We start from the raw sequence: 16,824 nt of genomic DNA, 5'->3' as shown, positions 1-16,824 counted from the left end.
CATAGTCCTACTGGGAGACTTCAATGCGCACGGGTCTTTGTTACTGGACTTCTGTGCCAGTCACGGATTGTCCATAACAAACACCATGTTCGAACATAAGGATGTTCATAAGTGTACGTGGTACCAGAGCACCCTAGGCCAAAGATCAATGATCGATTTTGTAATCGTATCGTCTGATCTGAGGCCGCATGTTCTGGACACTCGGGTAAAGAGAGGGGCAGAGCTGTCAACTGATCACCATCTGGTTGTGAGCTGGGTCAGAGGATGGGGGAAGACTCGGGACAGACCCGGTAAACCCAAGCGTGTAGTGAGGGTGAACTGGGAACGTCTGGAGGAGGCCCCGGTCCAAAAGATTTTCAACTCACACCTCCGGCGGAGCTTCTCTCACATTCCTGTGGAGGTAGGGGACATTGAACCAGAGTGGTCTATGTTCAAAACCTCCATTGCTGAAGCCGCGGCGGTGAGTTGTGGCCTCAAGGTCTTAGGTGCATCAAGGGGCGGTAACCCTCAAACCCCGTGGTGGACACCGGTGATCAGGGAAGCCGTCCGACTGAAGAAGGAGGCCTTCCGGGTTATGATATCCGGTGGGACTCCAGAGGCAGTTGCAGTGTACCGACAGGCTCGAAGGGCAGCAGCCTCTGCCGTGATGGAGGCAAAGCAGCGAGTATGGGAGGAGTTCGGGGTAACTATGGAGAAGGACTTTCGGTCGGCACCAAAGTGTTTTTGGAAGACCATCCGGCACCTCAGGAGGGGGAAACGGGGAACCATCCAAGCTGTGTACAGTAAGGATGGGACCCTGTTGACCGCGACTGAGGAGGTTATCGGGCGGTGGAAGGAACACTTTGAGGAACTCCTGAACCCAACTTCTACGCCCTCGTTGGTAGAGGCGGAGCTGGAGGCGGAGGAGGGATCATCGTCAATTGGCCTGGTGGAGGTCACTGAGGTAGTCAAACAACTCCGAAGTGGCAAAGCCCCGGGGATTGATGAGATCCGTCCAGAGATGCTAAAAGCAATGGGTGTTGGGGGGTTGTCTTGGATGACACGCCTCTTCAACATTGCGTGGAAGTCTGGGACAGTGCCAAAAGAGTGGCAGATCGGGGTCGTGGTACCCCTCTTCAAAAAGGGGGACCAGAGAGTGTGTGCCAATTACAGGGGTATCACACTACTCAGCCTCCCGGGTAAAGTCTACTCTAAGGTGCTGGAAAGGAGGGTTCGGCCGATAGTCGAACCAAGGCTTGAAGAGGAACAATGCGGTTTTCGTCCTGGTCGTGGAACAACGGACCAGCTCTTCACTCTTTCCAGGATCATAGAGGGGGCTTGGGAGTATGCTCATCCAGTCTACATGTGTTTTGTGGACTCGGAGAAGGCGTATGACCGGGTCCCCCGAGAGATACTGTGGGAGGTGCTGCGGGAGTACGGGGTGAGGGGGTCCTTGCTTGGGGCCATCCAATCCTTGTACGCCCAAAGCGAGAGCTGTGTCCGGGTGCTCGGCAGTAAGTCGAAGGCGTTTCCGGTGGGGGTTGGCCTTCGCCAGGGCTGCGCCTTGTCACCAATCTTGTTTGTGGTTTTCATGGACAGGATATCGAGGCGTAGTCGGGGGGATGAGGGTCTACAGTTCGGGGGGCTGCGGATCACATCGCTGCTTTTTGCAGATGATGTGGTCCTGATGGCATCTTCCGTCTGTGACCTCCAACTCTCACTGGAGCGTTTCGCAGTCGAGTGTGAAGCGGTCGGGATGAGGATTAGCACCTCTAAATCTGAGGCCATGGTTCTCAGCAGGAAACCGATGGATTGCCTACTCCAGGTAGGGAATGTGTCCTTACCCCAAGTGAAGGAGTTCAAGTACCTCGGGGTCTTGTTCACGAGTGAGGGGAAGATGGAGTGTGAGTTTGGCCGGAGAATCGGAGCAGCGGGGGCGGTATTGCACTTGCTTTACCGCACCGTTGTGACGAAAAGAGAGCTGAGCCGGAAGGCAAAGCTCTCGATCTACCGGTCAATCTTCGTTCCTACCCTCACCTATGGTCATGAAGGATGGGTCATGACAGAAAGAACTAGGTCACGGGTACAAGCGGCTGAAATGGGTTTCCTCAGGAGAGTGGCTGGCGTCTCCCTTAGGGATAGGGTGAGAAGCTCAGCCATTCGCGAGGAGCTCGGAGTAGAGCCGCTGCTCCTTTGCGTCGAAAGGAGCCAGTTGAGGTGGTTTGGGCATCTGGTGAGGATGCCCCTTGGGGGCCTCCCTAGGGAGGTGTTTCAGGCACGGCCAGCTGGGAAGAGGCCCCGGGGAAGACCCAGGACTAGGTGGAGAGATTATATCTCTGCACTGGCCTGGGAACGCCTTGGGATCCCCCAGTCAGAGCTGGTAGATGTGGCCCGGGAAAGGGAAGTTTGGGGTCCCCTGCTGGAGCTGTTGCCCCCGCGACCCGACCCCGGATAAGCGGTTGAAGATGGATGGATGGATATCCCCTTTTTTTAGTGCGGAGATGGGCTGCTATAGTTCTGTGAATGCATCACTCCAGCCAATCCAAACACGGGGTTTGTAACCAATTAGATGTAGAGAGACCATGGTACTGGCTCCACCCCCTTACTGTCAAAAAGAACAGCAAGCGTGTAGAAAACACCTTTGAGCGCAAACAGAGACCTCGCGAGCAAGGAAGTTTACGTTCTGCGAGCAAGCAAATATCTCGCGTGAGATGGATATTTGCTCGCGGATGTTTGATTTACCTGCGCGCATCAACCTGATTTGCGCTCTCGAATTTTGACAGTGATTTGCTCCCTCCTCCTCCGCTGGGTGCTCGTGCAGTGTTGAGCGCCGGACATCGGACAAATAGATAATGACGGTGTTTGTGCAAACCCCCAACGTTGTTTAGTGATAAATTAACCACATTAGCGCCGCTGAAAACATTTTGCCGTATATTATGTGGTATATTATTATTGTAATGCTACGAAGTACAATATGGCCCTGTTTTGTTTAGTTTTTGCCTGTTATTCATTTATGTATTAAATTAGATAACTTAAGTTTGTTAACAAAAATAAACAAAATAGAAGTTGAAAATATCATACTGTGTTTTTTATTTATTTATTAATATTATTTCTAATTTCATAAATAATTTGGGCCTTTTATTTTGGTTTGAGCACATGCCCCCCAAAATGTCTGTTTACCCTATGTTTTAAATTATATTAACATTTGAATCAGTCTCCTTTAAATCACTTCTGTTTATAATTGTATACTTTCTTTTTCATTCCGTTGTTTTGACTTTCCTTTTTTAAGTTACTTGGACGATAGACAAAGGATGACAAAATATATACAGTATGTTTTGCAACACACCCTACAGATTGTGAGAACTGTACTAAAGCCTCTAGATCAGTGGATCTCAACTGGTCTGGCTCCGGGACCCACCATCACCCCTTAATGACAAGCCGCGACCCAAATACTAACTGAGATAGTATGGAGACAGAATAAGTATGCCAACACAAAAACAAGTTTAATGAAAAAACAAAACAGCCAGCTGGTAGCGATGCTAGAGAGGGAACTATTGCCTTTTACAGTCAATTAGCTAAAACCCCAAAGTGTACCTTAAGGACACAAGGTATTCCAACATACATAACAATTAAGAATCTCCAGCCATTTCAAACAAACTCAACAGTATTCATGCACAAACAAAAAAGTCGAAAAAAGACACAAATGACCTAACTTTAACAGATCTATGACAAACACTATGTCTCGAGGAGCAGCTTTTGCACAAATTCAAGATAAATTAAATAAACCTGGCACACGCTGCTGAAAACATGGACGGACGAGCCGGCAAAAAAAACGACACTCTGAAGCATTAAAAAATTCCCTTCAAAATAAAATCACAGGACGAAATATATATATATATTTTTTTTTTATTCTAATTTTTATTTTTCCAGGCAAAGGCGATCCAATAAAAACGGGTCCGCGACCACCAGTTGAGAATCACTGCTCTAGCTGGTGTTTTTTTATATTTTTTCTGTGTCTCAGACTACTGAGTATTTTACTACACTGTAACAAATTGCTGTAAATGTATGGTGCATTTCTAACGGTATCTTACAGTATGTTATAATAACTGTAACATACAGTGTTAAATACTGTAAATATTTTATTTTGATTGGTTTTACAATAGCCACTGGATTGAGGACGCCAGCCGTTACAAATGTCTAACATTTTTGTCTTAAAGACATCCAATAAACTCCAACCACTATGACCGAAATGAGTTTGGTTGTCTTTCTTTAATTTGTGGGGAATTAAATGCAAAAGTAAGCAGCAGGGTATCTAACCCGGTAGGCCCACATCACTAGGCAAAGCTCTTTTAGGCATTGTACTCAAACCCAGATAAAGGCCCAGATTAACGCAATATTCTTCTGTTTATCCCCTGTCACATTTACATGATGCCAGCTCACCGTTGCTCTGTTCTATTCCTGGTTTACTATTCACAATGTAATTTACCACAGTTCGGCATAAATGCCAGCTAGCATGCAATGCTTTTTAAGGTGCAGGGAAAGGCCTACCAACATTAAGTAGCAAATGCTTGACTCCAATATGACTCCAAGCATATATTACGCAAACTATACATTATCATTTTCATCACCCATCTGTATTAACGTCTTCTGGTAATGAAAATATCCACATTGGCTGTCAAACGTATTATTTATTTATTATTCATTTATTTAGTCAAAACTTTGTAATTTCAACACTACGCAATTAACCCACCACCGCCCCAAAGCCCGGTTCAACTTCGTGGTTTTGCGTGGGGAAGCCGAGGGGATGTTCTATTAGGTGGAAATAGAGGGATTTTGCAGGGGATTGGTGGTGGGAACCATTATTGCAGGGGTGTTTTTGTGTTTATCACTAATATGGGTTTTTCTCTCTACAAATGTGATTTTGGTGGGAAACATTTGGTATGTGTATGTATATTTGTTGGTTGCTTTTTTGGTTTATTATTTGGTTATTTTTGTGTGATTACAGCGTTAATTGTTTTGGTAGCAATGGGGCAATCTAGTGGGTGGGGCTACAGCTAGTTTAAGGCTGTACTAGGCCCTATGGCCTCACTTGCAAGGGGGCTGTGCAGTAGAGCATGGATCGGGCCGACTTTTTCTGTCCAAGCCCGGCCCGCGTCTGACAGTCTTGGGCCCGAGTCCGACCCGAGTCCGACAGCCTTTAAACTATTTTGTCCGAACCCGACCCGAGTCCGACGGAGTCAATGCCTCAACTGTTTCATAATACACATTCACGAACGTTTTTTTTAACAACAGATAAATATACTCGCTCAAACAAACAAGCGCTGTTAAACGCACGAGCACGTTGAAAATAATTATAAACAATGCAAAAACGGAGAAATAGAATACATACGACACAAAACTATGTACATTGTCCAACCTTTAGGTTTAATCCACGTTGTTGTGGACTTCAATGCCTTATCGCGCTGATGTGTCCGAGCCCGACTATATTTTCTAAATATTTATCCGAACCCGGCCGACCCGTCGGGTCCCGACGGGTACCGACGGGCTTGGGTCAGGTATCCACCCTCTACTGTGCAGGGAGAAAGAACTGTGACATAGTGTTGCTCATTGGTAAAATTTGCAGGGTCTTGAGAGACATAGCCTGGCAACTTAATGCCTATTTATTTTAACAGTTTTTGTTTAGCATTTTGCCTATGCTAACACTATAAATAATTGCACGTATTTGGAAAAAAAAATGGGACAAAATAAGCAAGAGACTTTCTTAGAAAACATGTTCCCTGACTCCGCCATCGGTTATCTTGCCAAAGGGACATTGAGGCCCAGCAAGTAATAAAAGCTCCCTTCTGTTGTGATGGTGGTTTTAGCTGATGGCGGTATTATCTGATGGTGGTTATATCTGAAGGTGGTTCTTGCTATGGTCCTGCCTGACATCCAATGCTACGGTCCTTATTATTATTGGTCACATTATTGTTTACACTAATACTGCTCTTGTCATCATAGATATTTTCTATATATTCATATCTATATCCACTGCTATTATTACTGCTGTTATTTTTAGCAGTCTTAATTTTTCTAGCATTATTCTTATCACTACTCTTATTACATGAATAATGCAGTGAATGTATTTAAAATATTTTATGTCGTTCACTCGTCGTACACATGACATTTACTTCTGCTCACCCTCATAGATGGATCCTCCCCTGCTGCTCTCCCAAAGATTTCTTCCTTCAACCTCCCTCTTATTTTTGGTGAGTTTTTACTGTGCAAATTTATTTGATTATATCAATAGATGTAGGCATATTATTACACCTAAATTAGTCAATATATTTGTTTTAATTTTGATGTCTGCACAATTCTTATGAGATATCTATGATTCTCCTCTTTCATTTTTATATGTAATTTTGATGTTGTTTTCTGTGTATCAAAAACGCATTTTAAGTAAAGGCCTTTCCAAAGAGAGCAATGGACTATTGAACTTTTAATTTAAACTTCCAAATTTGTTGCGAAATTTGTGATTGGGATTATTTTCATTAAATATTGTATAACTTATAAATTGTGTTTTTTGTAGCAAAATGTTTCAGATATTTGTTCGCCGTGGAGAATTGTGAGATATAACTATGTCACGGTGCATAGAAATGCCATCACATAAAAGATTTTAGGCTGTGTAAAAAGTAGTACGCATCAGTGTGCTGCAACAGAATCTCTCTGTCTGCTGATCCGTGTGAGAAAGCTTGTCCCTCAGCATATGCATACATAAGCCTACAATACATTTTCAATTACAACACTGCAACACAGTTCTCTTTCTTTCTCTCCCATACACACACAGTGTCATTGGGACAAGGCAGAAACCTTTTTTTCCCAGTTATGCAAATAGCATCAGCCCTTAAAATGGTTTGAGTGAGAATTAAACGTGAAATAAATGAGGCTTGGCTTCTTTCTTTCCATTCTATCTGAATAAGGCAAAGTCCCGTCTCCATGGGAGATCTCCACGCCGTTGCCATGCCTGTTATGGGATTGACAAGACGTGAAGTGACATAAATACCGTGGCTAGCATTCAATCCAATTATGTAGCACAGCCCGCCTCAATACCTGCAAGCCATGCAGTGCTGTGCTGGCGTCCTTGTATTCAGGCCGCCTCAGAAATAAGACTGGTCGTATTCATCTTTAAGCCTAGCGCTAACCTTGGTCTCTTCACCTCAGCTAGTTCTGAGACTATGCCCTTAACCCTATGCTCAACCCATCAGCCTGAGTTAACGCAGGCCTTTTCAGAAGATGATTCCCCCAGGCTAAAAGACAATCCCCTCTGAACCATCTAAAGGCCCCAAACTAGCAATGGAAACAATTATCTATTTATACAATATACATAATTAATGTCATAAATAAGTGTAAAGTAATGAGGTTATGTTTCTGTGAGTGACTGACGTTTCTAGAGAACAACCAAGAACAACCAAAATGAAATGGTTTTGAAATGTCACTATGTAGAACAATATCTGTTGAATTTAGGAATAGTGGTACAATGGAACAGCAATCATGAAGTGGAATATGTCCAACTACATTGGAACCAAAATATTCCGCAGGCTTACCTCTAATTATACACCACTGCTCTACCTGGTCCTCACAGAAAGTCAAAGTCCTGACGCCACCTCTGAGTCATTCATTAAATGTCTTTTGAAAAATAGTATTGAGTGTACGGCACATTAATCCTTTGTGATTTTAACTGTGACAATTTCTTTTAGGCTTGCATTTACATTACATTTCACTGCAGCAGCATGCACAGTAGCTTTCTAGTTATCAAAGATATTGTCCTCTAAGGTGTTCTTTTCAACTGTGCTCATAGCCGTGTGTGGATTAGGCAAAGCCACTCCAGTGGTCTCTTTCGTGGAGCTGATGACATTAACAGAGTATGCACAAAGACAGAAATATACATGCGCATTGTTTTTGTCAGCTTCGCCTGGTTCTGTTTCATTAATCTAATCATTGTGGAACTCCACCAATGTTTAAAATGACACAGCGATGTGAAAAAATTGCATACCCTTATGCAGTTATGCAGACGATAATCAATTGTATCAAGCCAGACGAGACCAGCCTTCTGGTTAGACTTTTCCAGGTTTTCCATGACCGTACGAACCCTGTTGATAAGCTGCTATAGGCCTACACTGCTGGGGGATTTCCTAGGACACACTGATCTCCATTCGCGTCACATTTTTTTCGCTTCATTAGAACCTGGAAGGGGGCGTCGCTTATCTCCGTTACGTGTCCCCGTAAAGACAGTTATCGTTTCTGCTATCCACCATGGAAATAAATAACCACAATTTCTGCTCTTTATTTGTTGTGTGAATTACACAAACGGTGTTGTGTTTGGGTTCATGACATCATTCGTCGCCGCACACAGCTTGAATTTCACTGACTGCTCCTGGAATTGACTTTACATGGAATCTACACACGAATAATTTGCTTCGCTTTTGGTGTGAATGTACCAAAAGAATTCACATCTCATTAAAGCACATCATCAATTCACCTTCTTCCCCGATCATGATTACTTCTAGACCCCGGACCTGCACCCTGACATGGCCCCACTGACACCTACTGCTTCTCTGTTATTAGTCCCATTGCCATTACTGTCAACATTAATGCACACAACTTATTTTGTTCCACAATACTTTGTTTCCAGTGTTTGTGACTGGATTGACTCTGAGATCTACTGGCTGTGGTGGTCCAACCCCTCTTTCGAATCGACCCGATTAAGAGCACCAGATCCATTAACCAAGCCAAAACGTGTTGAGTGTAAAATGACAAATATGGATTTCAGCTTCTGTAAAGCTAAAGATTTGTTTTTGTAAGAAACTAACTATTTAGTATGAGCATTGTTGGCATATTAGGTGATTTTGTTGTTTGTCGATTGATCTACCTTGGTTGCCTCTGTTTTGAGCCAATTCCAAGCAAAAGGGTCAGGCACAGGGTTAGGGTTCTTTTTCCTCAACCAGTGACAAAACCAAAATTTTAAGTGGACTTGACAACCAAATCGGTCCCCCTCCCCTCTTCTCCGACAGTGCTTGGCTTGTGTTTAGGCCACAGAGCTCATTTTAACCACAGGCATTTACAAGCTCCCCTCTAAACAACCTGCCAGGTGCTTTAAGTCTCCTGCAGAAGGGCTGCAGAATGTTATGAGACTTCAATAAGATTAGAGCAGAATGGGCTGTCAATAGAAGAAAGGAACATCTTATAATAGGATCGTTTGTTAGCACAGCAATGTGTTGCTCTGAGCTCCCATTACCAATCTATAACTAATGAGCATTCAGTGAAGTGGTTCACCAAAGACACAGCCCTATTTGTTTTCCCTTTTTTGTATGTATAACCAATTCGGCCAGTAAGGTGAAGACGGTTCCTGTAAAAATTAGTCTTAACTGGTGTTTAATATACCGACAGCTGTTGTACTGGTTAAGATTCGAGCAGCTGGCCCGGTCTGTTTGTCAGACCAGAGGCTGATATTAGTTCTGCTGATGCCCATATTTCCCCCAAGGGAACCATCTGCTCCACTTCAATACATTAGAGGGATTTTCTGAAGGAATAAAATGCTTTGAACGCAACTATTTGCTCTCTCTGTATTTCCCGGCAGGATGACCAATCAAAAGTTGGCTGCAAATTTAGTGAAGTTATTTTTTTATTATTATAGTATGCCTATGAGTATATTCAAAATAAGTAGTTTAAAAGATTATGTTGAAAGGTGCGCATAAAAAGTATTTATGGATCTCGGTTTGAAATGTCACATAGATGAGAAGGCTGACACTGTTCAACTAGCTCTCACACTTTGGTTAAAGGCATGCTAGTGGTTCATGTGGCCTCGAAAGAAAATCCAAATGGAGGGGGAGTCTACCTATAATATTCATCACATCTACTAGCCCAACAGTTATTTTGTTTGTTGCTTTGTCCTTTTTTTAAACCTGTGGCTGTTGTATATTTATTTAATAATTTCTAATTAGAATCCAATAGACACTTTATGCACTGCTCATTTTTCTTCTTTCCTTCAGTGATAGCTGCTCATCACATTTGTAAAAATTTCAGTTTTTAAAAAGGTTTTTCTTGATTGTTTGGGGGATTTCAAAAGGAATGTAGATTCCACAGTAACACCTCTTCCAGAACAGCATCTTTAACTATTTGGATTACATCGAGTTTTGTAAATCACGGCTACTTTTCAACACTGTAGTAGTAATTCTTTTTTAATTCTCCGCACTACAGAAAGTGGATAGAAAGTCAAAATTATGAGATAAAACGCTGTCAAGACACAAACGATACCTCTCTGTAACCGTAGTGGACCGTAGATGACAACCAGTGCGGAAATAGATGTAGAGATGTAGAGATACCATGGTGACTGGCTCCGCCCCCTTACTCTCAAAGAGAACAACAGCGAGCGTGTAGAAAACACTTTCGTTTCGCGAGCGAGCAAAAATCTCGCGAGACGGACTTTTGCTCGCGCGAGACGGACTTTTGCTCGCGCGAGACGGAGATTTGCTCGCAGATGTTTGATTTACGCGCGCGCATCAACCTGATTGGCGCTCTCGAATTTTGACAGTGATTTGCCGCTTAGCATAGCAGTGCTTTAACTGATCCGTTTGCTACTCACCCATCTTCTATTTGACACGTGAAGTAATTCCTCTGCACAGTTCTCTGCTGTATCTCGCACCACTTCACATACTTCCGGTGCCAGAAGTAAACGAACGAACGTTAACTAACTAACTTAAACATTTTTGTTGCATTAATCTAGGCCACATTAATCGTATAGAATAATGCATTAAAGTTGACAGCCGTAATAATAACTGATTATTATTTATATAGATATATATAAAATCAAATAATAATCAGTATGATATAATATACGTACTGTATATATATTGGTCAACTCGTCTGCTTGAATGGCGATGCTGATGCTCTTTACTTCCTCCAGAATGTTATCCGCCTGCCGATACTTGCCTTTGCAAAAACGTGCAAGCTTGGGGCACAACCGATGCTTCCCCAGCCTGAGTCTATTTAAGGGGACTGATTGGCCAAATTAGCCGTCCCACATTTTTTTAATTTAATCAGCAAATGGCTAAAGTACTTCTTAAACCAGCTTTCTGTAGATTGCCCCTAGCGCAGCTAAAATGCGCACAAAGACCGGATGTGCTTATGACAGACAGAGACGTGCAGGAAAAGCATATATTTTGCGCAGATATTGTACTTTACAAATATTACTGAATACATTCTATACTTTAAAAAAACAAATATTGATATTTTTTATTCTTTAATTCTAACTGTTTGGGGGGCTCAAGCGGGGGCTCCATGTGGGGCAACCATTTGCTCTCTATTGCCAGCCGGCACTGCAGTGGGGTATACTTTTTCAGAGCATTCTTAACCAGTAAGAACAGATTCACCTTCTGTGTCAGCATGTCACAGCTATCATCACAGATAATCCAATGGGTCAATAGTAGAACCCTGTGGACAACTACTAAAAGGAGTCCTGCTGGTCATGAAATGCCCAGGTGAGCTTCAACCTCCATAGGCTCTGGCCCTTCACCTGGATCCTGGTAATGACATTTATGCACGAGCACCTTGCAGTCGACCTACAATAGATCAAACAATAGACGACGGTTGACCAATCCCCTGGCCTAGCCTTTCTGTTCAGAGAAACCAGGCGGAGGCTCAGGGCTGAACATGTGCGTGTGTACGAGAGTGTGTGTGTGTGTGTGTGTGACTCCGTTGTATAAAACTTCTCCAAAAGGGCGCATAGAGACATAGCGCGTGCAGCGAACGTTTCTGTAGCCGTCTCTTTATTTTTTCCTTCAAGGGTTCTTTGCGAACGAAACACAAAATAGTTTGAAACTTGTCCACATCGGAACCATGATGTTTCCCTGCTCTGTACCGCCTGCTCTGTACCCGAGCTCACTGCATCCCGCGGCGGCTCTCTCCTCGCCCGTGAACCGCTCATTCCACTCAGGCTTCCTGGTGGAAGACCTCCGATTGAGCCAGCCGGTCACCTACATACACAGGACTTTGTCTTTAAGAGGCTCCGGACACATGATCCCACTCAGCGTGGAACCGTGCGGCCCGCCCCGGGCATTAGAGGCCAGCGCAGAGCGCTCGGTGCGCCAGAGCTCCAGCCAGCCGAGCCGCAGTAGCCCCGGATCTCCGCACACTGGCTGCCCTAACTCCAGCGACCTCAAATTTGGCGTTAGTGCGATCCTGGCACCGTCTACACGGAGCAGTGAGTATCAGGCCGAATGACGATACACTTCTGACACAATATTTATTTTTGTAATTATTATTGGATTAATTATTATTATCATTGCGATTATTAGGCTACTTCTTATTACTTAATAGTATTAGTAGCAGTAATATTTGTACTTTTGAAATCCCACAGTAGCCGATGCAATATCAGGACACCAGCTCAGCAACCTGCTGTCCCTCTCTCACTGTTACTGACATTGATAAATTGATATGAAAATAGGCCAGTAAAATAGCATATGGCTAATAAATTAACTGCTGAGGTGCATCCAAAACAATTAAAACTATCATCTGTTATCACTTGCCTTGACCCTTTTATCAAAATATTGGATATTTGACATATTTGTCATTGTGCTATTTTTGTGCCTGTGGTATCTCCTGTTTATGTTAGGAAATATCATCCCAGTCAATGTGTTCTTGTACTGTTTGCTCCTCAGTCCAGAGTGTTCAGACCAAGTCCTTCCCTCTTCCTTTCTTTGAAGGGGGCTTCCATCCTTTCATCAGAGCTTCCTGTTTCACAGGTTGGTGCAATGAGTCAATTTAGTCTCTTTGAGATTAACAACTTTTACAAGAGAGATCTGCAAGAGGACAACTACTCAATAAACTGCAATTAAAAGTGTTTTAATAATCCTTTAAAACTCTGACTGTACAGTTTAAAATCTCCAAAGGAATATTTACTTGTCAAACATCCCTTAGTCACATCCCTTAGTCCCATACGTTGATCCCTTCTTCATTGTGGTTTCACTTCAGGCTGAAAATATGGACCTCATTTTCACTGGCATTCCACATCTTTTCCCAACATAAAACAACAAAAATAGGGTGTAGGGTAGCAGCTGCAAATCTTACCAGCTGTTATGGATGCTGACGATGATGATGCTGCTGCTGCTGATGTGCTCTCGGCAGGTGTTTCAGCCTTTTACAATGGGAATTCCCCGGACAGTTCAGAATCAGCTCAACCAATTTGAAGGTCTATTAGGCACTGCACTGACTGCTGATGTTAGCACCAGTTGTCACAATCTACAAATTAGTTCAGTTAGTCATGCTCTCAGTAAACCAGCGCTGTTTGTCACGGTCTAAATGTGAGTCAGGTCTTTTCCAAGCTCAGGAACCTCTTTTTTTTTTTTCTCCAATTTATCCACTAAGCCCCTCTGCAATCCCACAAAGATCCCTAACCGTGACCAATAGGAGCCAAAACCACACACACACAGACACTCACTCATTAATTTCCAACATTGTACTGATTAATTGATCACTTATCAATACGTAAAGGGAAATGGTTTGATAGCAGCACAGGAAAGATCCATAAGCGGTGTCAATCTATTGGCTCTTTTTTAAGGCCTATACTGGACTGTCTTTAATGGGCCGGTTTTTAATGGAAAATTCATTATTTTTAAATCAAAATATGTCATCCACATGAATTGTGTAGTGTAGGTTATTTTTGGTGGTGGGGTTCAACTGGCTGGCCAGCGTTTCTGAGATAGATGAAAAGGTGACGTGATCTTTGCAATAAAAGATGTGACATGTCTGAGTCATGGCCAATCAGCGTTAAGATCTGTACAGCGTCTTCATTTCCCTTCTTTTCGTCCACTTGTTGGTTCACGTGAAAAGCAGACACTGGATTATTATAATCGTACGTGTTTCGGCGCAATCTAGGATCTTAATCAACTCAGTTTAGACTTGTGTGGCAGCAATGTGAAGTGTGTTTAGGACAATCACTGAATCATTCTACACTGGCTCACTTTTTGGAAAAATGTAGTGTTTTGGGCTGGCTTTAATGGGCCTGTAATATACTCTCCTGTCTTTAATGGGCCCGTAGTGTCGACGGCCCTCAGTTCATTACAACACAATCCCTTTTCTCTGCATTTGCAGCCTATACAATCCTCCTTCATGCCTCATTAAAGGTAGTATGGGCTGCGCTTTGGAGAGACTGTCCATTACCATAGGCTCTGTTTCCACTGCTGGACACGTTGGGGCTTTTTAGCGCCACATTTCGGGCAGAACAAATATATTATGGCCAAATATTTCAAAGAATGATAAGAAAGAACCTGGAATCAGTCTCGTCAAGATGCTAAGAAACTTGCTCCATGAGAAGACCAAAATATAATGACACTGATTATGCAAATAATTGATAATTAATCAAATGAAAAGTATTTTTAAAATGAAACTATGTTACCTTTAGCAGTGGATACAGAAACAACTGCAGATTAATGGATACAATTTATTCTAAGGCATACAATGTATTCTAATGTATGCTGTTAGGATCACCGTAAATGTTAATAAGCCAGGCCCATGACTTATAAACCTAATCAAATATATCATTTCTTCTTTCTTCATGTCAGCCGTTGTTCTGTCATGAAGAAATGGGATAACGGTTGGCTGCAGTGGCACCAAGGGTTTTACTGAATTTGATTCATTTTTATTTCACCACTAGCCAGTTGCATAATGGACAATGAAAACTATAATGCAATGTTTACAAACAAGGACGGCTTATGAATCTTTTTTGTCCCTTCAGCTTTGTCCTCTGTGGTTCCTGTCCTGGGAACTTTTTCATGGCCCTTAGCCCCCAGAGGAAAGCCCAGGAGGGGCATGCTGAGGCGGGCTGTGTTCTCAAACCTCCAGAGGAAGGCCCTGGAGAGAACTTTCCAGAGGCAGAAATACATCAGCAAACCAGACAGGAAGAAACTGGCCAGTAAACTAGGACTTAAAGATTCCCAGGTACAATTTGGTTATGTCTCTTTGTTGAATAACACTTTAGTTTACGAGAAAGGTTGTTCATGTCCGTTTGCTCTCATATTCGGTATTAAAAACTTGGTGAGCTGTGAACGAGGTCAGTGACATTCACACCGGGTTATTTTTTCTGCGAAGGTGAAGATCTGGTTTCAGAACCGCAGGATGAAATGGAGGAATTCCAAAGAGAGGGAGCTGCTTTCGACAGGGGGCTGTCGACAGCAGACCCTCCCCACCAAAACCAATCCCCACCCGGACCTCACTGATGTAGGCGGCCCCCACTGCCAAAGGCGAGAGAGCCATGAGTCACCTCTTCACCAGCACCTGACATCTCTATCCGGCAAACTGTCGGAACTCTCGGGGTCGGACAGTGAAGAGATCACTGTGTCATAGGACTGGTCAGACTCCTTTTTTCTTTTTCAAACAGCAGCTTCCTCTGAAAATATCCCATCAGCTGCAAAGAATAACTCAACAAGAACTAATGAATGGAGGCAAATACCACAAGTGCTTGAAGTGGCTCTGTACATAGTTTTCTATTCTGCCTTTTACCCTGTGATTCATATGCCTGTACAGTGATGTTTACACAACTCGCTGTAGTCCAGTGTATCAATATACAGTAAACAAAGGATATTATTTTAGAGATATTTTAGGTAGTTGTAGCTTGAAATGTCTTAAACTCTTAAGTATACAAAGTGCTGTTTTCATACATATGTTTATTCTTTATACTTTCTCAAATAACTCTTGGCAATGGTCATATTGTGATTATATTTAGTGTCATGCTCCATGAACTCAGTGTCTTATTTGGATTAAACATTATAGACTGGTAATTTAATTCTGCATTACAGCGTCATTGCTGTGTGGAGAGTTGATGCTTTGGTTACCTGAGCAACCGCAGATTGCCTTTAAAAAAAAACTTGAATTTACTGCACGTTAAGGTATAACAGTATATTTTTCCAAGAGGAAGCATATTTCAACAGCTCACATCATTAAATCTTGTTTTTGACGTTAAATTGTGGATGATTTTATAAAGGCAACACTATGAAAGTAAACCACTGTAGTGATTTCAGATTATAAGGTGTTTGTTCTGGTGTGACCTGATAGAAGGTGTAACAATATTTCAATTCATGCACCGGGACACGCCTAGAACCTGCCAGGGAACATGAGCTTAGCAAGTCACCACTGAATACAGGTTTGTGTCTTTGTTCTTCCACAGCTGGGGGCTATTGCACTAAAGTAGAATAAAGAAAGCCAGGATAACTGAAAAAGCGCAGTTTGACTTAGTGTGATCCGCTCAGAGTGGCTAAATCGGTTGCACGAGCCAGTATGAGAAGGTGAAGCTGAATGTCAATCTAGGTGTACGCAGTTGGGATAAGTGCAAGTCCGCGGCTTTCTTAAATAGACCACAGTATTGATCACAGATATACTGATGCAGAAATAGAAAAGCGGGGCATATTTTTCACCTAATTCATGATTTCAACTAATCATGGAAATGTATGAGGAAGTGAAAGCATATAATATGCCAAAAAGGAAATATGGCAGCTGTAATTAAACAGAGAGAAAGCCTGGCTGTGAATTAGGAAAGTTGTATGGTTGTTGTAGTTGGTTTTATTGCTTTATCTGTGTTTATGTGCTAATTGTGCCGTTTTTACTGTCTTTGAGTAGCCTACCATGTAATGCACTATATAAATAAAATGTCTTATTATTTAGCATACTTTGCCTTAAAGGTTAGCGGGAATTAATGTTCCTCTGGAGAATATGGTGGTGGTGTCTAATTCTAAATATCTTTAATTAATGTTCATACAGAATAAAAATTACCTATTGCTAGGATCTTTTTTTTAAATAAAATAAAATATAAAAACA

At 42.6% G+C, this 16,824-nt stretch overlaps 1 protein-coding gene across 1 annotated transcript; it reads left to right on the top strand.

Moving 5' to 3' along the window:
- Positions 1–11,593: 11,593 nt before the first annotated feature.
- On the top strand, positions 11,594–16,824 carry LOC120812175 (homeobox protein DBX1-B-like). Its single transcript, XM_040167967.2, has 4 exons — positions 11,594–12,217; positions 12,675–12,758; positions 14,750–14,952; positions 15,103–16,824. Exons 1-4 carry the CDS (start codon positions 11,854–11,856, stop codon positions 15,355–15,357), a joined length of 906 nt encoding a protein of 301 aa, XP_040023901.1. The 5' UTR covers positions 11,594–11,853; the 3' UTR covers positions 15,358–16,824.

This window comes from Gasterosteus aculeatus, chromosome Y (genome assembly GCF_964276395.1).
Source record: "Gasterosteus aculeatus chromosome Y, fGasAcu3.hap1.1, whole genome shotgun sequence".
In the NCBI taxonomy this organism is placed as follows: Eukaryota; Metazoa; Chordata; class Actinopteri; order Perciformes; family Gasterosteidae; genus Gasterosteus; species Gasterosteus aculeatus.
Note: the sequence above shows the minus strand (reverse complement) of the source record. Positions and strands in the feature narration are given on the sequence as shown.